This window comes from Callithrix jacchus, chromosome 11 (genome assembly GCF_049354715.1).
Source record: "Callithrix jacchus isolate 240 chromosome 11, calJac240_pri, whole genome shotgun sequence".
Classification (NCBI taxonomy): Eukaryota; Metazoa; Chordata; class Mammalia; order Primates; family Cebidae; genus Callithrix; species Callithrix jacchus.
The window spans coordinates 126,849,450-126,874,172 of NC_133512.1; the positions used below are offsets into that span (position 1 = coordinate 126,849,450).

The window sequence follows — 24,723 nt, forward strand, 5'->3', positions numbered from 1 at the left end:
ATACACACCAGTTTCCAGATTGTTAACAATTAATAATCTCAGTGATGGCAAAATATAGTTACAGAGTATAGAACTACAGACGTAGAGTAATGCTGTGTCAAGTATCACAGATTACCTGGGGGCTCAAGTGTTAAGACCACAAAACAAAGTTCAAATGCCATCTAATGCAATCTGTTATATTTTCCTGCTAAAATTATACTTCCATCTTTATAAATGAATCAAATTTCTATGCATAAAGATATTTTTTCATTTATTCTTTCATTTATTTCACCAGTATTTATTGAGGACTTATGATGGGCAAAATACTTAAGCAAAAATACAAATATAAGAGTAAATATTATTTATAAATGAATTATTTGTGCTGCAATAACTACTTTCAAATTCTTTCATAGCAGAATTTATTAAGACTCAAAAAATGACAACTGATTTCAGATTATTGTTCAGTCAATATTCGAAAGATATTTGATTGCCAAATAAATCTACTTACTGTGCCCAGAATACACTCTTCATCTTTCTGCCACTGAGATTTTGGTTATGTCAGGTAAGAAAATTCTCTTCTATCTCCAACCTCTGAATAACAGCACTAATTGGTCATGGCACCCATTACTGGTGACCCTGTATATGCCTAAGAATTCTTCTCATTAGCCACATCAGGAAGCATCCAAATTCTAATAAAGTTAGCATACAAGAAATATGTACACACACACACACACACACACACACACGTAGTTCCAAATGTACAGGATATTGAGTAATGTGCCAGCTGGACAATATTCTATGTCTAATGGTTTTCCATTATATTTGGAAATATTCTCCATGTGGCTATTGCTTCTGCTGATTGTTCATAAAAGCCAAGGGTATAATATTTCATGATGACATAAAGCTGGAAATTATTGTTTGAAATTCATAAGAATGGTCTGGGACAAAGATGTATAGCTATAAGCCAAGAGCATAGAGAAAAGTAGCACAGAAATGTAGGGAATTTCTTTCAATAGTGAAAGGGCATGAATAAGGATTTGGAAAACGGTTTTGCAGAGGAATGAATAAGCATATCAAAAAAGTCTCAAAATTCTAAGTTTATTTAATGCATAGTTATTTTAATGTATATTGACCTGAAGACTTTGCTTCTGTTAGAATTTTACTTCTGTATGTAGGTAGTTGTATGTCAGAGGATATGTGGTTAAAGAAGTAGCTAGAAAGGATTATGAGTGATATAAATTTCTAAAATTAAATGGACCTTTGAACTCTACAGTAAAAATAAAATAATCTTTATTCAGCACCTATGATCTGCAAAGCAATGTTATAGGTATTGTTAAGAAACATCTGTGAAGAAGATTTAACTACAGTTTGAAGTTCTGTGAAGAGAGAACTTTGTCAGCAGACATTATAAGGCACATTCAGATCAAGCATTACAAAATTATGGACTATTTATTTTTTTATTTGGTGCCTAGGCATACTACAAGTAAGCGAAAACACAATGTGAGCTTCGAAACAACTTATTAAAATTAAATTGTATGTGTATTGCTTCAGTGAAACAGATTTCCTCTAAGCCAACAAAAATAAAGGTGAACCAGAATCATAGATCCAATCAAAATAGGTTTTGGATGAAAAGTTGGAAGCCATTTTGTTTTTAATATTCCAAATTAAAAGTGCAGGTTGATGCTTCCAAGGATGGTGTGTGTGGTATCTGGCTGACGTTTGTGTCTGGCCTAAGGTGAAGGGAAGGAACAGCTGCTGTTCTTTGCAAACCCACTGATCATTTCTGCAGGACAGTAGGAGGACATGTTCCTTTTGTGGCTCAAGCCTCAAATCTTTGGTAGAAGTATAAGATAACTCTTACTGGGATACTTAATAAGGGACATGAAATTAAGTACATGGATTTTTTTTTTTTTTTTTTTTGCCAATCAGTTTGAGCTTATGAGGTTAGCCTTGAACTGATGACCTCGCCTTCGCGAGCGCCATGACCTCCGGCGGGAGCCACTTTGGACCCCAGTACATGGATTTTTTTAATCTTCTCTAATATCCTCTCAGGACTTCTATGATCATAACTTTTGACTATAGGTTTCACCTTTTTAACAAACCTGATGTTCAAAAATCCTGTGACCACAACTAATCAGACAGCCTCCTCCAGTTTCAATTTCTGGCCATATTAATCTTCAATCAGCCTTTCTTGAGACAGTTCTCATATTTCAAATTTCAATAGTCAGACTTGCTTCTCAGGCCATGTTCTATTGTTGTTTGTTCTTGGTTCTTTTTTTTTTTTTTAACTGAAGGTGTTTGCTTGATTATTTTTGGTTAGCCCTGGCTGTTTGAACTTAAACAGATTTTTAGTGGAGTACCCTTATTTTATAAGATATCCATTTTATTCAATTATTATTTAGCTCATTTCTATTTATCTCTCTTACTAATGAGAAATGAAATGTGGCAAATAAGGGAAACAGTCACTGGACAGCATGAAAACATAACACAGCTTACATACATGGGATGGTGCCTGTTATAGAATAGGGACCCAAAAGCATATACTCTATTTTTTGTCCCATTATAAAAATCAAATTATTGGCCGGGCGCGGTGGCTCAAGCCTGTAATCCCAGCACTTTGGGAGGCCGAGGCGGGTGGATCACAAGGTCAACAGATCGAGACCATCCTGGTCAACATGGTGAAACCCCGTCTCTACTAAAATTACAAAAAATTAGCTGAGCATGGTGGTGCGTGCCTGTAATCCCAGCTGCTCGGGAGGCTGAGGCAGGAGAATTGCCTGAATCCAGGAGGCGGAGATGGCGATGAGCCGAGATGGCACCATTGCACTCCAGCCTGTGTAACAAGAGCGAAACTCCGTCTCAAAAAAAAAAAAAAAAAAAATCAAATTATTTCCTTACCCACCTGACCCTCCTCTGTTTCTATCCCCGCTCCACCCCTGCCTTCCTCTCTCCCTCCATAAATACTCTGTTAAGGAAGAGACGCCTTACGTGTGGTTTATAAGACTGTTCCCTATCTGACTGGGGATAAACCTGCATCATCTAACCTTATTTGAAACCAATATTTCAAACCTGTCACATCAGGGCCTCCTGATCTTGACTAAGTAACATTTGGGTTTGCACGAAGTTATGTTAATAAGGACATCTATGATCACAACTTTTGACCGTAGGTTTCATCTTTTTACCAAACCTGATGTTCAAAAATCCTGTAACCACAACTAATCAGACAGCCTCCTCCAATTTCAATTTCTGGCCATATTAATATTCAATCGGCCTTTCTTGAGACAGTTATCATTGCACCTAGACCTTATGAGAAAAAAAGCTTATTATATATTTCATATATCTATAAAGGAAGAACATGAAATCATCTTGGACAAGCTAAAGTCCATGAAAAGCCAATTAAAAATCTTAACATCAAATCAGCCATTCAGTGGATTTTTACATAAAACTTCCCTTATGCTCAATTATAATCTAAGAATCCACCAGTAATTTGTTTTCTATCTTTAGGTCCTGCACATTTGAAATCCCTTAGATGTGATTAAAAATTATCTTCTTTGGAAAGTAAATCCTTTCAAATCAACTTCTGTTTATATAAAAAAAAAAGAGTAAAAGGAGAAAAAACATTTTCCCAAAGTATATCCTAGTTTCATGAGATTTAGAATGTCTTCATACTTTGTGCTGTCTTACTTTTCATAAGCTTCACCTTTGTTCAGAGGCTTTTATTTAATTCAATTTTCTTCACTTTTATTATGACCAACTGGTCCATTATCTTGTGTCTCTAGTAAGGAAAGCTCAGCCTATCTAACCTTGTCAATGGTACTAAATCAGTAGCTTTAAGAGCTCACACCCTAAATTTCCAGAAAGAAGCAACTGTATTTCCTTTAGTCCAGTTGGTCTCCAAAACACCATAACTAATGGTTGTTATCTCTGAAACATTATACCTTAGCAGATGATAAGATATAGCTTTTGCAATAAACCACTGGTTTATTATCTGTATTCAAGACTTCTGATTTTTTTAACTATAATATCTAAGAAAACTGAAAACAAGCACTTTAGCTACTAGATCATAATTTCAAATGTTTTTGTTGTTGTTGTTGTTGGGACAGTTTTGTTCTGTCACCCAGGCTGGAGTGCAGTGGCGCGATTTCAGCTCACGGCAATCTCTGCCTCTCAGGTTCAAGTGATTATCCGAATTTAGCCTCCCAAGTAGCTGGGATTACAGGCTCACTCCACCACACCTGTATATTTTTAGTAGAGATGGGATTTCACTATGCTGGCTAGGCTGGTCTTGACCTCCTGATCTCAAGTAATCCACCCACTTCTTAAAGTGCTGGGATTATAGGAGTGAGCGACCACTCTGGGCCTTAAATGGTTTGTTTTTTACCTCTACTCAAACTTCTAGTTCAAGTCAAAATAGAATGATAATGTTAGAAATAGGCTGAGCAGGGATTCTTCAGTGGTTCTTAAACGTGATATTAGAATTGAAAATGCTGACCTCATGGTTCCCACCTCCAAAGCCTATTTATATTGTTTTAGGTGAACCCCCAGAATATTCATTTTTAATAAGTATTCCAGGTTATCCTAATCCTGATGATTCTCAGCCTATATTAAGAAACATCACTCTAGATTTAATAAACTATATATATGAATCTCACAATCATTTGAAAGTTGTGTATTTTGATCCCATTATGTATATTTCCTATGAAAACACCTTTATGTGTTTATAATATCACTTTGCTTTATAAATATTTGTATATGATATAGCCAAATCAAAAGCACTTCTAAATATTTTTAGAATATTTAAAGTACTTGTGAAGACATACTTCATTATGTTATTAAATAACCTGCTTATAGTGATTTTGTCGCAAATTTCTATTAGATAATATGCTCTAAAAAACTCTTCATACAGATAACTTTATAGAAAATAAGATACCTTCTTTTCTTAAATAGCTATGAAACATATAATACTATGCTTCCTGCTTTTCTTTGTCTGCCAGGAAATTCAAAGATGATTTTATGCTCGGCAATGTTTTATTTAACATAATTTTTATTCTCCATCATTATCCATCACCTTTAATACTTGATGCTTGCTTAAACATATTGGTTTATTTGACAGTAAACTGTTTCAACTCCTTGAAAAAGGACAGAGTAAAAAAGTAATGAAGTATATAATTTCAAAACAGGTCTGTTAGGATCATAGTATTTTTATAATTTAGTAACCCAAAGTCATTAAATGTTGAATTTCTAACTTAAAAATATGTTTTGTATGGTGACTCAAAATTCCAATTATTAAGTAGGAAATGCCTTTTGATTTACAGTGTGTCATCAATCAACAGCTCTTCAGTAATTATTTCCTGCCTAATTGTCTATTGGTGTGATTCACTAGAGACTTTTTCTTATGCAAGGCAAATATGTACTATATCTAATATTGTTAATTATTTAATAGCAATAACAATATAATAGCAATCCCACATATAGAACCTATTTTTTAAAATTATACTTTAGGTTTTGGGGTACCTGTGCTGATCATGCAGGACTGTTGCATATACACACTTGGCAAGGTGGTTTGCTTCCTCCATCCTCCCATCACCTGTAACTGACATTTCTCCCAATGTTATCCCTCCCAGCCTCTCCGCCCCTAGCTGTCCATCTCTTACACCCCCAGCGACCCCAGTTTGTAGTGTATAGCATGTATTTGTAATGTTCTTGTGTAAAATAAAATTTAAAATGGCTTTAACTGTCTCCCACATGCCCAGATCTTTTTAAAAATATTATCATCAATACTTTATGTCTTTCCAGAAAAATAAGAGGAATGTGTATCTATATATCAACACATGCATGTGTCTATACTATTTATACCTCTATACATTTTGTATTGACCTATATGTGTGTCCTTCCCAAAATGCACATTTGAGTACACATTAGACATTCACACATATTTTAGTAATATTAACACAATATGTGCCAATCCAAAAATTGTGAAATACCACAGAAATAATAAAGAAAACCAAAGGAAAAGAAATATGAGTGGTCTACAAAGTGATTTCTTAATTTATTCAAAGTTTTTGCTTTAAATAGGGTATTTACTGACTAGCCATGTGCAGAAAGCAGAAACTGGACCCCTTCCTGACACCTTACACTAAAATTAATTCCAGATGGATTAAAGATTTAAACATAAAACCTAACACCATAAAAATCCTAGAAGAAAATCCAGGCAAAAGCATTCAGGACATAGGAGTAGGCAAGGACTTCATGACCAAAACAGCAAAAGCATTGGCAACAAAAGCCAAAATAGACAAATGGGACCTAATCAAACTCCACAGCTTCTGTACAGCAAAAGAAACAGTCACTAGAGTGAATCGGCAACCAACAGAATGGGAAAAAAACTTTTCAGTTTACCCATCTGGCAAAGGGCTGATATCCAGAATTTACAAAGAGCTAAAATAGATTTACAAGAAAAAACATAACAAGCCCATTCAAAAGTGGGCAAAGGATACAAACAGACACTTTACAAAAAAAAGACATACATGAGGCCAACAAACATATGAAAAAATGCTCATCATGACTGGTCATTAGAGAAATGCAAATCAAAAGTACATTGAGATACTGTCTCATGCCAGTTAGAATGGCCATGATTAAAAAATCTAGAGACAACGAATGCTGGAGAGGATGTGGAGAAATAGGAACACTTTTACACTGTTGGTGGGAGTGTAAATTAGTTCAACCATTGTGGAAGACAGTGTGGTGATTCCTCAAGGACCTAGAAATAGAAATTCCATTTGACACAGCAATCCCATTACTAGGTATATATCCAAAGGATTATAAATCGTTCTACTATAAGGACACATGCACACGAAAGTTCACTGCAGCACAGTTTACAATAGCAAAGACCTGGAACCAACCCAAATGCCCATTAATGATAGACTGGAGAGGGAAAATGTAGCACATATACACCATGGAATATTATGCACCCATAAAGAATGATGAGTTCATGTCCTTTGTAGGGACATGGATGAACCTGGAAACCATCATTCTCAGCAAACTGATACAAGAGCAGAAAATCAAACACCGCATGTTCTCACTCATAGGCAGGTGTTGAACAATAAGAACACATGGACACAGGGAGGGGAGCACTACACAGTGGGGTCTGTTGGGGGGACACAGGGGAGAGACAGTGGGGGGTGGGGAGTTGGGGAGAGATAGCATGGGGAGAAATGCCAGATACAGGTGATGGGGAGGAAGGCAGCAAATCGCACTGCCACGTGTGTACCTATGCAACAATCTTGCATGTTCTTCACATGTACCTCAAAACCTAAAATGCAATAAAATAAATAAATAGGGTATTTCAGAACATATTACCAACACTTGCTACTTGACGGAAAAATTCTCCCTTTAATTTTTAAAAAATAATTTAACTGTACCTTTCATTAGATAACTACAAATGTATTTGGACTCTTTCCATAAAAATAATAAAATTCTTTGCAAAATTGACAGGCACTTTACTTATCACTACTCTAGGATCGTGCCAACCCTGAATAAAGTGAATAAAGTTTATTATTTCCATAAGAAAGAGTAGATAGCAATTTTCTAAACTACATTCTTTTTCTCTATAATAGGATATTTACCGTGTTTTCCTCTGAGATTTTGCCTCAAATTAATAAAATTTTAAATCCAAAAGCAGAAATTATATACTAAAAAATAGCAGGCAACAGATCAACATGTGTACTTCTAAATTAATTATGTTTTTCAAAACAACTACCCTGTATTACAAACATTTAAAAAATGCAAGGTAAACTATAAAGGATTAGAAATAATATTTATTTCATTTTCAATAATTAAGAACTTACTGAAATGAAAGTAATTTCTTTTTGACATCTATTCTTATATACTATTTCACAGTAATGTATCCTTTGTGAATGTCTATGAGATGTTTTGAAATTAGTGCATTTTTTCTAACTATACTAATGTTCTAATAAAATAGACAATATGAACAGAAACATTGTTAACACTTTCTTGATTTTTATATATTTGCAAAAACTAATATACCTTTTTACAAAATACAATAAAGTATCTGAAAACCAATTGACTATCAACATCAATTCTCATACCTAATTTTACAAGAATAGTCTTGTGAGGTATTTTCAGGTTTAATGTTTTCTGTATTATTGGCTCCTATATGTTCGCCTTGAATTTGAATACAAAACCGAAGATAATAAAATATTCTGCATTATGAAAATACAAATACAGTGTTATTACCAGAGTAAATATTTTCAGGTTGAAAAACTAAAAAGAATCCACTGACAAATCACAGAGTTTAATAAAATAAAAGGTCACAGTGAAGGTAATACCATGGAACAATATTCTTAATTTCCTGTTATTTACTACATGACTTTGTTTATCATTGTTACTAGTTCATAGTCTCTCATTAGTTTAAAAATTATAAATAAAATACGAAGTCCTCCTGAAAGAGGCACTATACATAGAAAGGAACAACCAGTACCAGCCATTCTAAAAACATACCAAATGCTAAAGAGCATCAACAAAATGAAGAATCTGCGTCAACTAACGGGCAAAACAGCCAGCTAGCATCAAAATGGCAGTATCAAATTCACACATAACAATATTAACCCTAAATGTAAATGGGCTAAATGCACCAATCAAAAGACACAGACTGGCAAATTGGATAAAAATCCAAAACCCATCAGTGTGCTGTATCCAGGAAACCCATCTCACATGCAAGGATACACAAAGGCTCAAAACAAAGGGATGGAGGAAGATTTACCAAGCAAATGGAGAGCAAAAAAAAAAAGCAGGAGTTGCAATTCTCATCTCTGATAAAATAGACTTTAAAGCAACAAAGATCAAAAGAGACAAAAAAGGTCATTACATAATGGTAAAAGGATTGATACAAGAAGAGTTAATGATCCTAAATATATATGGACCCAATACAGGAGCACCCAGATATATAAGGCAAGTTCTTAATGACTTAAAGAGACTTAGACTCCCACACAATAATGGTGGGAGACTTTAACACTCCACTGTCAATATTAGACAGATCAACCAGACAGAAAATTAACAAGGATATCCAGGGCTTGAACTCAGACCTGGAACAAGCAAACCTGATAGACATCTACAGAACTCTCCACCACAAATCCACAGAATATACATTCTTCTTAGTACCACATCACACCTACCCCAAAATCGACCACATAATTGGAAGTAAAGCACTCCTCAACAAATGCAAAACAACTGAAATAATAACAAACAGTCTCTCAGACCATAGTGCAATCAAGTTAGAACTCAGAATTCAGAAACTAACTCAGAACTGCACAGCTTCATGGAAACTGAACAACGAGCTCTAGAATGTTGACTGGATAAACAATGAAATGAAGGCAGAAATAAAGAAGTTCTTCGAAACCAACAATAACGAAGAAACAACATACCAGAATCTCTGGGACACATTTAAAGCAGTTTCTAGAGGAAAATATATAGCAATAAGTGCCCACATGAGAAGAGTGGAGAGATCCAAAATTGACACCCTATCGTCAAAATTGAAAGAGCTAGAGGAGCAAGATCAAAAAAACTCAAAACCTAGCAGAAGACAAGAAATAACTAAGATCAGAGCAGAACTGAAGGAGATACAGACATGAAAAACCCTTCAAAAAATCAATAAATCCAAGAGCTGGTTTTTTGAAAAGATCAACAAAATAGGCAGACCACTAGTCAGACTGATTAAAAAAAAAAGAGAGAGAGAGAACAACCAAATAGATGCAATAAAAAATGATAAAAAGGAAATCACCACAGATTCCACAGAAAAACATTCATCAGAGAATACTACAAACAACTCTATGCACATAAACTAGTAAACCTGGAAGAAATGGATAAATTTCTGAACACCTGTGTCATCCCAAACCTAAACCAGGAGGAAGCCAAAACTATGAATTGACCAATAACAAGTTCTGAAGTCGAGGCAGCAATTAAGAGACTACCACACAAAAAATTCCAAGGTCCAGATGGGTTCACAGTCGAATTCTACCAGACACACAAGGAGGAGCTGGTACCATTGCTTCTGAAACTATTCCAAAGAATCCAAAAAGAGGGAATCCTTCCCAAATCATTTCATGAGACTAACATCATCCTTATACCAAAACCCGGCAGAGACTCAACAAGAAAATAAAACTTCAGGCCAATATCCATGATGAACATAGATGCAAAAATCTTCAATAAAATATTGGCAAGCCGATTGCAACAGCACATCAAAAAACTTATCCATCATGATCAAGTAGGTTTCATCCCGGGGATGCAAGGCTGGTTCAACATATGCAAGTCTATAAACATAATTCACCACATAAACAGAACCAAAAACAAAAACCACATGATTATCTCAATTGACACAGAGAAGGCATTTGACAAAATTCAACAGCCCTTTATGCTAAAAATCCTCAATAAACTCGGTATTGATGGAACGTATCTCAAAGTAATAAAAGCTATTTACGACAAACCGACAGCCAATATCATACTGAATGGGCAAAAACTGGAAGCATTCCCTTAGAAATCCGGCACGAGACAAGGATGCCCTCTCTCACCACTCCTATTCAATATAGTACTGGAAGTTCTAGCCAGAGCAATCAGGCAAGAAAAAGAAATAAAGGGTATTCAAATAGGAAAGTGGAAGCCAAATTGTCTCTATTTGCAGATGACATGATAGTATACCTAGAAGACCCCATCGCCTCAGTGCAAAAACTCCTGAAACTGATAAGCAACTTCAGCAAAGTCTCAGGATAGAAAATCAATGTGCAAAAATCACAAGCATTCGTCTACACCAATAACAGGCTTAAAGAAAGCCAAATCAAGAATGAACTGCCATTCAAAATTGCTACAAAAAGAATAAAATACCTAGTTTACAACTCACAAGGAACGTAAGGGACCTCTTCAAGGAAAACTACAAACCACTGCTCAACGAAATAAGAGAGGACACAAACAGATGGAGAAACATTCCATGTTCATGGTTAGGAAGAATCAATTATTGTGAAAATGGCTATACTGCCCAAAGTAATTTACAGAATCAATGCTATCCCCATCAAGCTACTGTTGACTTTCTTCACACAACTGGAAAAAACCACCATGAACTTCATATGGAACCAAAAGAGAGCCCGCATAGTCAAGTCAATTCTAAGCAAAAAGAGCACAGCAGGAGGCATCACACTACAGGACTTCAAACTATACTACAAGGCTACAGTAATCAAAACAGCATGGTACTGGTACAAAAACAGAGATATATACCAATAGAACAGAATAGAGGCATCGGAGGCAACACAACATATCTACAACCATACAATCTTTGATAAACCTGACAAAAACAAGCAATGGGGAAAGGATTCCCCGTTTAATAACTGGTGTTGGGAAAACTGGCTAGCCATGTGCAGAAGGCAGAAACTGGACCCCTTCCTGACACCTTACACTAAAATTAACTCCAGATGGATTCAAGACTTAAACATAAGACCGGACACCATAAAAACCCTAGAAGAAAATCTAGGCAAAACCATTCAGGACATAGGAGTAGGCAAGGACTTCATGACCAAAACACCAAAAGCATTGGCAACAAAAGCCAAAATAGACAAATGGGACCTAATCAAACTCCACATCTTCTGCATGGCAAAAGAAACAGTCGCTAGAGTGAATCAGCAACCAACAGAATGGGAAAAATTTTTGCAGTCTACTCATCTGACAAAGGGCTGATATCCAGAATCTACAAAGAACTCAAACAGATTTACAGGAAAAAAAACAAGCCCATTCAAAAATGGGCAAAGGGTATGAACAGACACTTTACAAAAGAAGACATACATGAGGCCAACAAACATATGAAAAAATGCTCATCATTACTGGTCATTAGAGAGATGCAAATCAAAACCACACTGAGATACCATCTCACGCCAGTTAGAATGGCGATCATTAAAAAATCTGGAGACAACAGATGCTGGAGAGGATGTGGAGAAAAAGGAACACTTTTACACTGCTGGTGGGAGTGTAAATTAGTTCAACCATTGTGGAAGACAGTGTGGTGATTCCTCAAGGCCTTAGAAATAGAAATTCCATTTGACCCAGCAACTCCATTACTGGGTATATATCCAAAGGACTATAAATCGTTCTACTATAAGGACACATGCACACGAATGTTCATTGCAGTACTGTTTACAATAGCAAAGACCTGGAACCAACCCAAATGCCCATCGATGATAGATTGGACTGGGAAAATGTGGCACATATACACCATGAAATATTATGCAGCAATCAAAAACGATGAGTTCGTGTCCTTTGTAGGGACATGGATGAATCTGGAGAACATCATTCTCAGCAAACTGACACAAGAACAGAAAATGAAATACCACATATTCTCACTCATAGGCTGGTGAGGATAAATGAGAACACACGGACACAGGGAAGGGAGTACTACACACTGGGGTCTATTGGGGGGAGTAGGGGAGGGACAGCAGAAGGGGAGCTGGGGAGGGATAGCCTGGGGAGAAATACCAAATGTGGGTGAAGGGGAGGAAGGCAGCAAAACACACTGCCATGTGTGCACCTATGCAACTATCTTGCATGTTCTGCACATGTACCCCAAAACCTAAAATGCAATTTAAAAAATATGAAGTCATCATCAGAGTTGTAATTATAATATGGGAAACTTTTAGACCTCCACATATACTACTTGGTGGTACTGCTCTGCTTTGTTTTCAATATTTTATTTAATCGTGGTGATAGGTATAAAATAGAGAAAAAAATATAATGGGGGAACCCTCCAGTGTACAGTGCTGTAAAGAACACTGGACTCAAATGATCCTCCAGAAATCTAGCTTAGGTTCTTCTACTAAGTAGACCCTATAAATTTTATGACTACACTCCACCTTAGTTTTTTCAAGTATAACTGAGAAGTTTTTACAAAATGATTTATAAAGAGCACAGCAAGTCAAAATTCCATGATTTTAATACTTTTGGACCAAAGCAAAAAATCAAACAGTAGGAAGCGTCTATAGGGCACATTCCTTCCTGATTCAATTTCTTGTCTAATGTGCATTATTAGGTTGATATAATTTAGGAAAATACAAAAACATCTCATTTGGTACAATTTTGACATATTCTCATAAGTTCGAATGTGCTATATGAAACAACATGGAGAAGAATTTCATTTTTCCAAAATGCTCTAAGATGGTATAGGGTTAGGTAGCCTTAATTTCTACAGTATGAGGAAAGGAACACCAGCGAAAGGCTGGAGGGAGGGAGGGAGAGAAAGAGAGAAAGAGAGAGAGAGAGAGAGAGAGAGAGAGAGAGAGAGAGAGAGAGAGAGAGAGAGTGTGTGTGTGTGTGTGTGTGTGTGTGTGAGCTTGCTTCATCAGGAAACAGGCCTCTGGAAAGAACTTTAGGTAAGATGCAGAATTATCTGGAGGGCAAATGTCTTCATGGAAACAGCATGCCAAAGTGAGATGCCACACTAAATTCGTTTAGATTCAAAAACTATTTCACAATTTGTTTATCTGGAAAGCATATACTTTTTTTGGTATTTTTATGATGTTAATCCAATTTTCGTTTCTTTAAACCCAAGTATTCCCAATTATCCATTCATGATTATATATTACTCTTCAGTATGGTGATTCTTATCAAAGCATTGCTTCTGCAAGTTTTCATTATACATCTGCTATAAATATGGTGTCAACTTATATCCCTATGGCAATCTTCACAGACTTTAAGACATGTAAAGCATTTTGTCTTTCAAGCTTATAAAGCTAACAAAACACCTTGAGAAGATATATATGCACTTACTGCACCGTGACACAAAAGGAATGAAAATCCTTTAAATAGAATTTGAAATGTATGTAATATTCTTGAACACTAATATTAGAATTGACAACTGTAAGTATGCAAATCTATATTCAAATTAAACAAGTATCTATATCAGTTCCCAAAAAATTCCATATCCATTGAACACCAGCCTTGTCTTTTCAGCTAAAATATGGAATTTGGTTTCATTTGAACTAGTTTTATTTGTAGCATCAGTAAATATAACAAACTAATGAAGGATGAAAATATATTTATGACAAATAAGTTAAATTTAAAGTGATCATTTAAAAGTGTCTTAGATGTTTTAGAGCATGTGCTCCTTTTCATACAGAAATCATATTCTCTCTCTACCATGTTCACAACTCTCTCTAATGGTTCCCCTTTTCATCTTAGATGAAATCATAAATCTTTACTGTGGTCTATAATATCGTACATTGTCTAGTCCTAACTACTTTTCAGATTCCATTTGATTCTAAGCCCCTTGACCCCTTTGCTTCTATTACAGAGACATTAGAGAGAATTTATGAAACCTCATCCCACCTTGACGTCTTTGTACTTTTTTTCTCTCTTCCTGTAATGTTCTTCATCCAGGTAGTCAGAAAATCACTTCATCCCTTCAATCAGCCAATGGCGTAAATGCCACCCCTTTGGAAAAGCCTTGTTTGTCTCCTATGCAAAATAGTAGGCTTGTTATGCAGATTTATTTTGTTAATAGCACTCATCTCTACATAGCATTATATATTTACGTGTTTATTTCTGACTCTTCCACTATTTGGTTCTAAATAGTTCTTCGGGTGAGGAAATTGACCTTTGTGGTTAGTACTGTGGGCAATGCCAGGTAGCAAGTGATCAATAAAGGTCTGTCACATTGAATTGAACTTTGTGAGCCATAGTTTGATCTCCTGAAAGTTTATGTTACTGGTGTTACTTTGGATTTCCAACAGCACTATTACTGGTATTATTAAAAGTGAAGAAAATGAAGAAGATGGAAGAATTGGGTCCACATAAAAGCAAAAGAAGACAAGACCTTTTACTTTCAGGACAAAAATCTTCTCATTCTATTTGACATTATCTCAACTGTCATCCTACTCTTTCGATGTTATTTTTTCTCATTATTAACCTCTAGTAACTTATTACCTACTCCCCCTACACTTTTTATGATTTAGATCATCATTACATAACAGACTTGTCAAAATTCCCAAGGCAAAATGGATGGCATTACACTAGAATATATACCTACATTTATCTTTACATTTTGTATATCTGCCTTTTAATTCCTTAGAATGTTAACTTTTTCCTGACAGAAATTACATTGAACTTTTCCTGACAGAAATTGCATCTATATCTTATGTCATTTACATACAATATTTTTTCTATTTTTCAACAATTCTATTTTATACATAAATGAGAAAATTTGGATTAAAAAAAAAGTTCAAACTTGTGTTATGGAGTAAGAGAGAACACCTTTCTCTTGATGAAGTGTCATCAAAGTATCTTTCGACCATGGGCTTTTTAATTTATTCACATTTAAGTAAGGAACTGAGCTTTCAAGAGAAGGCAGTATATTTCTATATTGATTCACTTATATCATAAAGTATTGCCATATATCTCCCAGAGGCATCTGAAATTTACCTGGCTTTTACCAGAAAGCAAACTGATAAAAAAAATGGCAATTAACAGTCATTAATTCTAACTTTTGCAGAATAATTAGTTATGGATAAAAAAGTTGAGGACTCACAGCCCTTCCCAGTTAAAAGGAGAAAAATTAAAAGGGTAGATTTGATAGATTAGAGGGCAAAATGTTCAATTAACAAATTTAAATGCTTTTAACATTGAAGAAAGCAAAATAAGTTGGCCTAGAGTAGCAGACTATTGCTAATGTTGAGATGGCATAGCTCCATGTCTAAGGAGCTCTCCACGGTGTGCAAGTGCCATCTCACACCAGGATCAGCAACACAATAACACATTAACCGATATTTTTCTACATTTGAGCACTGAACTAGTAATAACTCCCCAGAAGATATACACTAAAACCTCAAAAGACTTTCAATTTAGTTAGAAAGTCAAGAGGTAAAACCATAAATTATATATAAAATGGCACTTACTAATATCAAGCATAATTCCAACTATAGATGATGTAGGCTTGCTTGAGAGGCTGAGAAGCCTTCATGGAGAAGGTCAATGTAAAGGCTGGCTCTCAAAAGAGAAAACTAAAGGGCAAAACATTCAAAAAGCAGTGCAAATATGCACAGAAATGGTGTTATACTTCTGGGTTGCTTTTCAGTATCAGACACTATCCCACATCATCAAATCTAGCTGCAGAAGCTAGTGGGAGAACAATGCTTACACATACATACACACACGTGTGTGTGTATCCCTGCTCAGAAAACATCAGACATATGGAGAGTAGAAGGGAGGAAAAGGAATGAATTTATTATCACAACTCTAAAAGAAAAAAATCTACTTCCTTTTCACCATTCATCTTTTTTCAATGAAAGAGAAGTTAAATTGTATATTTTTAATGACTTATAGGCCAACTATTTTAGGAAATTAGGACAAAATAACTGAATTCCTTTCTTTTCCATCAGGCCAGGTAAAAGACTCACTTTTGAGCAGTTTGCCCCCAAATGGCCTGAAAGTTCACTGGTTGAGAACACAATGTAATATTATATCAGATGGGTACCATCATGATAAACCTCAGTGCTGTGTGAATAAATGCAGAGCCAGTAGTAATACTGAAGAGTGTAGAGAGAGTGATTCACATCAATAGAACTAAGAGAGAAATGTACTGTATTAATGGAATAAATAGCAAATGTATTCCTTCTCTTATCCCTGTATAGTTAGCAACAGTCCCCAGATAATTATTATAACAAATTTCTAGATAATATTTTAGAGCCTTCAGAAGAAAATGAGTATAAAAGTGAAATTTCAAAAAATATTGCTGCTATTTAATTATGCACCTATGGACAAACCACACAATTCTTACATGTATAAATTTATAAATTTTAAATATGTTACGGGTCACTTTCTACCACCAGGAATGTAGAGATCAGGTAATAAAAAATTTGAACTTTAGTGACTCATTTTCAAAGATGACTATAATTGAGAGGAATGTTCAGAAGTAAATGATGTAAATATAAAGATAAAGTAAGACAGTTTTTCAATAGTCTAAAGGGAAATTAAAAATAAAAAAGAATAGCATAACAGACCCACTGAAAATTAGAAAATAGCATATTCTCTAGGGTACTATGTTGAAACAACACATATTATTCCTTTTCTGAAATACCTCTATCTGGCTACCAAGTAAATGCTGAAGTACTAGAGGCTGGATTAACATACATATTTTTAAATTCTACATCAAATATTGTCTCTAATTCAAGTTATGGCTAAAACAGAATGAAGACACATAAGATTTGGTTACTTGTAATTCTAAAAGAGGAATTCAAACCACATTTCTCTACATTTCTTTAAAAGTTCATTTTCAACTCCCATCAACTAACATTTCTATAAAGAACTTTACAAAAATGTGTCATAGTATGTCAAATTAAAAATAGATGTTACTCATAGTATGGCTCTTTACCAGCAAGATACATTTTGGTACTTCCTACCTTTTAAAGAGTTTTACATTAATGCACTGGCAAATTTTACGTATGGATCTTGGCAGAAGGGAAGATCATTTCACCCATTTCACTAACAGCTGGGCACACTTTAAGCTTCTACATAAATGATTGTGCAAGATATACTCCTGACATTACCCAAAGCTATATAATCACAATAGTGACAGGTAGCAGAATGGTATTTAAAAGTTTATCCTTCTCTTTAACAATATATAATTATAACATAATATCATTATGTAGCATAGATATGATCATATATATGCATATGATAATTCATTTCCAAGTATGCCATTTTTAAAAAAAGGAATTTTCCTGATACATTGCTAAAGGAATTTTCACGATACATTCACTTAAAGAAAATTTAATTGAAAACTTTCTTACTTTTGTTTCTTAAAGTAATTCATCAAAAACACAAAAATTGAAATGTAATAGACAATTATACTAAGCTTTCTGGCAGCAAAGATGTAACACTACCATAGTTGTTGTAGATAAATATACAATATAAATTAAAATTTTACTTTCAGAAATTTGCTCTGAAATCAGTTATTTATATAGTTAAAAGTACAAAATTTATCTCTAAGCATAATCTTTACAGAAATGCCATGTAGTATCTTTACCATATTAAAAACTGATGAAAACAACTTTGTTTTAAAATTAAAGTGACATGGACCATGGAAATGACACTTCCGAAATTCTTAAGTTTTATATTATGAGTAATATGATTGCTTCTTTTAAAAAATTGTCAGAATGGGTAATAATCAAGATCAAGAATGCAAATATTAATATTACTTAACATAATAATACCCCTTCAAATTATTCAATGTGCCACTTCTAATTTCCAAATCATGTATATGAGGAGCAGTGGTAATCTGAAGTTTGAAGCTGTTTAGTACATTTTTACAAAATAGTTTTTGATTATTGATGAACATTTGGAAATTTCCTAAGCTTAGCAAGATTTGAGTACTACCATCTAAATGAAAAATAACAGCTGGATGTTATTTTCTGAAGGACTTTAGGAAAAAGAGGAGTCCAGGTTTTTTTCTACTAAGGCAATTAATGGCAGTAACTAGAGTTTCCATTATGGAAAGAAGAGCCAGGTGGTTAAATGGATGATTCAGGGACTTGTGAAATATGCTCAGAAAGAAGGGATGAAATGGACGGGCAGATCTACCTGGCTATTTGGTCTAAACACTTAAAAAAATATCTGGCATTTTTTTCTTTAATTTTTTAAAACTGTACTTTCTATGTTTCCTACTTCAGTAGGAAATGAAGTAGCCTGAAAACCATTTTTAAAGCATTTATTTTTCTGATAGATTAAATGATGACTTATTTAGTAAACATAGTCAAGATACAGTCTAATGATATATTTGATATTTCAAGGAGCAAATAAAATGGTTATTGGTTCTAAGATACACACACTCAGTTCTTCAGATCAAAACACCAACTGAATATTGTTTAAAATAATCAAGAAGCCGCAGATGATTCAGCCAGTCCTGAATGGCAAAGCTCTTGGTTACTTATTCTCATGTAGATAATGTTTATATGAGCTGAAACTTCTGATAACCACTGTTTACAACCACACTTTCACTTCTATAATCATTAATTGATGAACATTTAGCTCCATTAAAATTAATAGCCACATAAAAAGGGCTCAGATACTCTTGATAATCATTCAGACATAGTTGGCTATTAGCTTCAACTATTATTTCCCAGAAGTTTACACCTTAAACTTCATCCTCTAAGCATAGAACTACAGCCTAAATAATAAAGTTTGGTAATGGCTTTTGTTGAATATTTTGTATTATTAAATAACTCTGTTGAGTCACAAAGATGGCAGGACAAAGGCAGGGCTTATAAGAATCTATTTCTTCAGGGTACAGTACAAAATAAATATATTTTTAGGAGAAATTAAAGACATTTTCCTATGAAATTCTGTTATATTATAAAACACATGATTTGTCAATTGTCCATATATGTTCTCATTTTGATCAGATCAACATTTCCACATCTTAAAAGTATGACTGCCATATTCCATCAGGATCATTAATTAGCTTAATTTCCTGAAAATTAAAATGTTCAACTTCAGTGAAGCTAAGTCTTTAAAGTAACTCCAACTTAGCTTCCTAGTTCTGAGAAAGTGTGTGTATTTAGTGCTTCTAATCCACTTACCTATGGAACATGTGAACTAAACCCACTGCATAGATTTTACTCAGGCATTATGATGCAATCTCTTAAATTATTTCAAAAAATAAGTGCTTTGAAGTATTTTATTTACATAATAAATTGTCACTAATGTTTGTTTCCTCATTTTTTTCCTTGAAAGGAAATAAGCTTCAAAATAAAATAAAAATTGGAAAGTCATTTCCAGAAACAAGTTTTAAAATAATGCTCACTTCTCAATTCTAGTATAGAAATATTAGCAACATGAAATTAGAATTCTCATCAACATTCATTTCATAACCTATAGTCAATCATATAGATACTATATAGCATTACAATGACTCATTGATACCTCATAAAAAACACAGCCATATATACCAGATTTTTGAAGTGTATTTCATTTTAATAGTTCTCTTTTCCTATTAAACAGAATCCTCTTTTTTATTCAGGTGCGCTTCTGATTTGACATCATGATAGTGATTTGTACTACCCATTTGTCCCTAATAAAGATTTCAAGCTACAAAATGACAGACAACAAAAACCTCTTTGATAAAGAATAAGCACCTACACTGTGAAGGCATTCTACATCATCCTTATAAACTGTCACAAATTTACAAACAAGATAAAAGGGAAATATAGGAAAAAGAACATGGATTTTCACTAATTAATTTTCTAAATGTACCAGTAGGTCTTTAAAAATATATGAGACTTAATAAAAACCGTAAAGCATTGTATTTTTCTTTACCTTTAACTTAGCCTAAAATTCTTCATATATAAAATATTCCATTAGTTGGCCATATGACATGAGAAATTCTGTACAACACAATATGCCTAATAAAATTAAGCCAACTTTAACCACAATGTCATTTAAAGAAGCCAATTAAATTATCCAGAAACACAAAGCTTAAAGAGTAGCCTTGGGAATAACTTTTTTCTTATAGCCATTACCAAATCCTCACTGAGCTGATTACCTATGCAAGAATAGTAGCATAAAGCTGACAAAAAAGCACTAACCTCACTCCCTAGCTTATCTAAGAACTCATAAAAGTAAAAGGCTCTAACCATTTTATTTTATTAGATTCTCTAATAAGTAAAATGCTGCTACTTTTCTGCAGTTTGATTAACATTATTAATCATTTGACTCCTTTCCTTTTTTCAACTATCTAAAAAAATCTTAATTCTAGCCCTAAAAGTCTATGAAAAACAACATGAATCCAGAAATTTGTCTTTTTGGTTGCAAAACTTCATTATCCTCCCAAAAAAGAATGCACAGAAAAATCTTAAAAGGAAATTAGGACCCCACATTTTATAATACAGCCAGCCCTGGTGACCATCAATCTTACCAGATACTGCTCTATCTTCTGTGTGTATTTAATGGGTGTGGGCCCATTGCCTGATGGGATCTTTACATTCTAAAAAAAAATGTGTGGATGACAGTCTTTTGCTTCTTTTTTTGAAACTATGAACCTAGAGTTTGAAATATGTTGCAAATTTAATTCCACTGCATATTGTAGAGTTGATCAGTTTCAGCCCTGATATTCTAAAACACTGAATAACCTATCAACCTAAAGTGCATACATATGAATATGTGCATACATATTATAAAATACTTTGAAAATTACATCTCCAATCTATGTTTTACAACGTAAAATAAGAATTATGGTTCTGAGAGGAAAAATGCACACCGTAAGTATCTATTCATATGAAAATAATAGTTCAAATATACCTGGAAACTTTTCATTTAAACGCATTGAGGCACTTTCTAGACATTTCAGTATACATTGTATATATTTGTGTCTTTATTAGGGCATAGATTTTTTCATTGTCATCATATTTTTGTATATTAATATAAATATTGCTAATACTTTCATATATTCATGAATTCTAAAATTTCTTTGTATCTTTATCCCTTTCAGGCCTCAATGCTCAACATTTGCCAGCAATTCCTTAATACTTCAACCTGTGTTTCATACTCATTTCACAGTTCAAAAGAGTTTTGCCAAACCACTTAGACAATGCTTCTCTAAACTCACTTAGAAAAGAAAAACAAATGATTTCCCTTGAATTACCATAAAACTCTAACGGGTCCACAATCACCCCACCCGTACCCAACCTCCACCCCATTTTCCGCGATGGCACCTACCCTAGTGTTGTCATAGTGACGATGGTGTACCAGAAGGCTGCAGGGATGCTGGTGAACTTGCTAGCCGAAGACCCCTTCTCTGCGTAGAACATAACTGTAGCGAAGATGATGATAGCCATGGTGAGCGAGAAAAGCAAGAAGCCCAACTCGGAGGCGCAGCTCTTCAGTGTGTACCCCAGGATGCGCAGGCCTTGAGAGTGGCGGGAGAACTTAAAGATCCTGAAGACCCGGAAGACACGGAGTGTGACAAAGGCTCCGCTGACGTCTTCATTGTCTGTCATCACCAGCCCGATGTAGTAAGGCAGGATGGCCACCACGTCGATGATACTCATGACACTGCGCACAAAACGGTAACGACTGGGCGCTGCAGCCAGGCGAAGCAAGTACTCCACGGTGAAGATCATGACGCAGGCCGTGTCCAAGCAGAAGAAGGCCACGGCATACCGCTCCCCACAGGGCAGTTCTTTAATGTGACCTGGGCTCGAGCCGCACGGCACGGTTTCCACCACATTGGCGATGACAGACACGGCAATGAAGAAGCCCGTGACGTAGTAAAACACCAGGGCCATCGTGCTGGTGTGAGGGTTCTCGAAGGCCCGCCAGACCCTCTGCCTCGCGGTCATGGTGGGCAACGCACTCTCTCCCGTGGTGTCGGTATCCGCGTCGTCCTGCAGGCGCTCTGCGTTCTCTCGCCTCCGATCCTTGTACTCCTCATAGCAGCAGTCGCCAATAATTTCCGGGATGAGGCCGAAGAAGGCCAGTTCTTCATCGTAAGCCGAGATGCACTCGTGGCGAGGGTAGTGGAGCTTCCCGGTGCGGTAGAAATTCAGGATGTGGCGGAAGATGTCTGGGTCACGGTCAAAGAAATACTGCTGAGTCTCTGGGTGGTAGAAAAAGTCCCTCTCGGAACTGCCCAGGAGAGTGTCTGGGTAACGTTCCAGGGTGTCCTGCCATGTCTGGAAGCGGGTGCCACTCACATTCAGCACAATGAGAGCATCTTGGGTCCTTTTCCTCTCCTGCCTTGGGGGAGCCGGCATGGGTCCCGAGGCCACAGGCATCCACCCAATGGCCGCCGCCCTTGCAAAAGGCAGCCACGCTGCCACCCCCGCCGCCATGGTTCCTTGAAGTGGAGGCACGAAGGATATCGAGGAGTCTACAATGGGTCAATCGAGGCAGCCACAGTCACCCACGTCTTCCAGTCAAGCAAAGTACTAGTGAGAACCGTTGTCCGGAAGGGTCACTCTTATTCCAAGGTAGGGCTCCTGGTGAAGGGACAGTTCTCAGAAGGGCATGTTTCCCTCCAGGACAGGTATTTGGAATAATGACAACAAAATACAGCGTCCTAACAATCACCCCCAACAAAACCTAGGCAAACCTCTTCCAGCACGTGGGCCGGGTCACCCTCTGGCACAAACAAGCACACAGGTGCAGCCCTTTCTCCAAACAGGTGTCTTCGATTTCTCCCCTCGCACCGTCTGAATAATATGGGGTCAGTATGTGGAGTGTAAGATAGAGAAGACTAAGGAGAGTCACCCAATACAATTCTTTCCACGAATTAGGGAACCCTTCCACCTACCCTTCTCACTCTTTCAAACCTTCCTTTTCAAGTAGCCCTTCCCGCCAAAGGAGTCTCAAAAAGGCGACCTGTTGTTGTAGCTCAGGGGATGCGGTCACAGCCGCTGCCCCACGTCTCTGCTCTCCTTGGGGGTCCAGCTGCCGCCTCTACTCCTTGGGCTGTATTTGCAGAGATGGAGGTGATGCGCCAGTGGGCACGGTGGGGGGCGTTAATACGGATCCTCCTCCGCAACGACTACACACACCCTCGGTGTCTGCCAAAAGCGTTGGCCCAATCGCCCCTTCACTCTCTTTTCAAGTTCAGCTCCGGTGCCGTGTGACAGTTACAGAGCCCAGGAGCTGGCAGCCGCCGCCGCCGTGGCGGCAACAGCAGCATCTGCCTCCGCGCCGAACGCGCCGCGCCCGCGGTACGTACCTGGCCAAGCGCGCGCCGGGGCTGAGTTGCAAAGAGACTTTCTCCTCGCGCTGCACCCGGAAAGGGAAGAGCAGGGAAAGCGGCTCGCGAGCAGCTGAGTCCAATGCGCCGAGGGAGCATAAATAAAGCTCAAGCGAGCTCTTCTTCCCCTTCCCCCACCCCTGCGTGCCTCCCTCCTCCTTTTCACCTTCCAAAAGCCAGGCGCAGGCGAGCAGAGCAGCAGCAACAAGTTCAAAAGGTGCGGGGGAGGCGAGAACGGAGGGGACCCGCTCCTGCCAACTTACTGCGGGGCCACTGTCGCGGGGGCCTGGCCGGCGCGGTGCGGGGCTGCGGGGCGGCGGGGATGCGGGGATGCGGGGCGGCGGGGATGCGGGGATGCGGGGCGGGCGGCGCGGCGGGGCCGGGGCCGGGGCCGGCTCGGGCTCTCGTCCGAGCGCGGAGGCAGAAGGCGCTCGGCAGCGCGGGGGCGCGGGAGGGCTGCTCGCTGCTTCCCCGCCAGTGGGTGGTCCCGCATCTCCCCGGGCTCCCCGCGCTGCTCTGCTAGTGCGATCAATAAATGAGGAGAAAATAAATAAATAACCGCGCGCACGCCCCGCCACGCAGGTTAGAAAAGGCGTCTCCTGCCTTTCCCTCGGCTTGACCTTTCTCCGCCCCCGCCCCCTCGGGCTCCTCTCGCTCCACCCCAGCCACCCACCAGCCCCGGCGCAAAATGTCACCGAGGGAGAGCATCCAGGTGGATCTGCCGAGGAGGAGAGCGAGCCTCGGATGAACAAAGGGAAGCTTCACGCGCTGGGCTGCGGGGGTTCGGTGAAGGAGAGGAGGAAGGGGACCCGTGCCTTGTTTCTGCCTCCCGAGTCCCGGTTCAAGGCGAGCGTGGGAAAATGGGGAGAAAGAGAGCGAGAGAGGCTGGGAAGGAGGCTGAGCGGAGCGGGATGCGCAGGAATTGGTTGTCTTCTGGGGGCGACTGGAAGGCAAGACCTGCAAAGCCCCGAGGCGGAATT

The 24,723-nt window shown here is 37.3% G+C and overlaps 1 protein-coding gene across 1 annotated transcript in view; it reads right to left on the reverse strand.

Moving 5' to 3' along the window:
* KCND2 (potassium voltage-gated channel subfamily D member 2) overlaps positions 1 to 23,829 on the reverse strand; it is a 515,909-nt gene extending 492,080 nt beyond the window's left edge. Inside the window, exon 1 of the mRNA XM_009003200.5 lies at positions 21,733 to 23,829. Within this exon, the coding sequence (XP_009001448.2) occupies positions 21,733 to 22,847 (1,115 nt within the window). The 5' untranslated portion in view covers positions 22,848 to 23,829. The remainder of the gene's footprint in view (positions 1 to 21,732) is intronic.
* Positions 23,830 to 24,723: the final 894 nt, after the last annotated feature.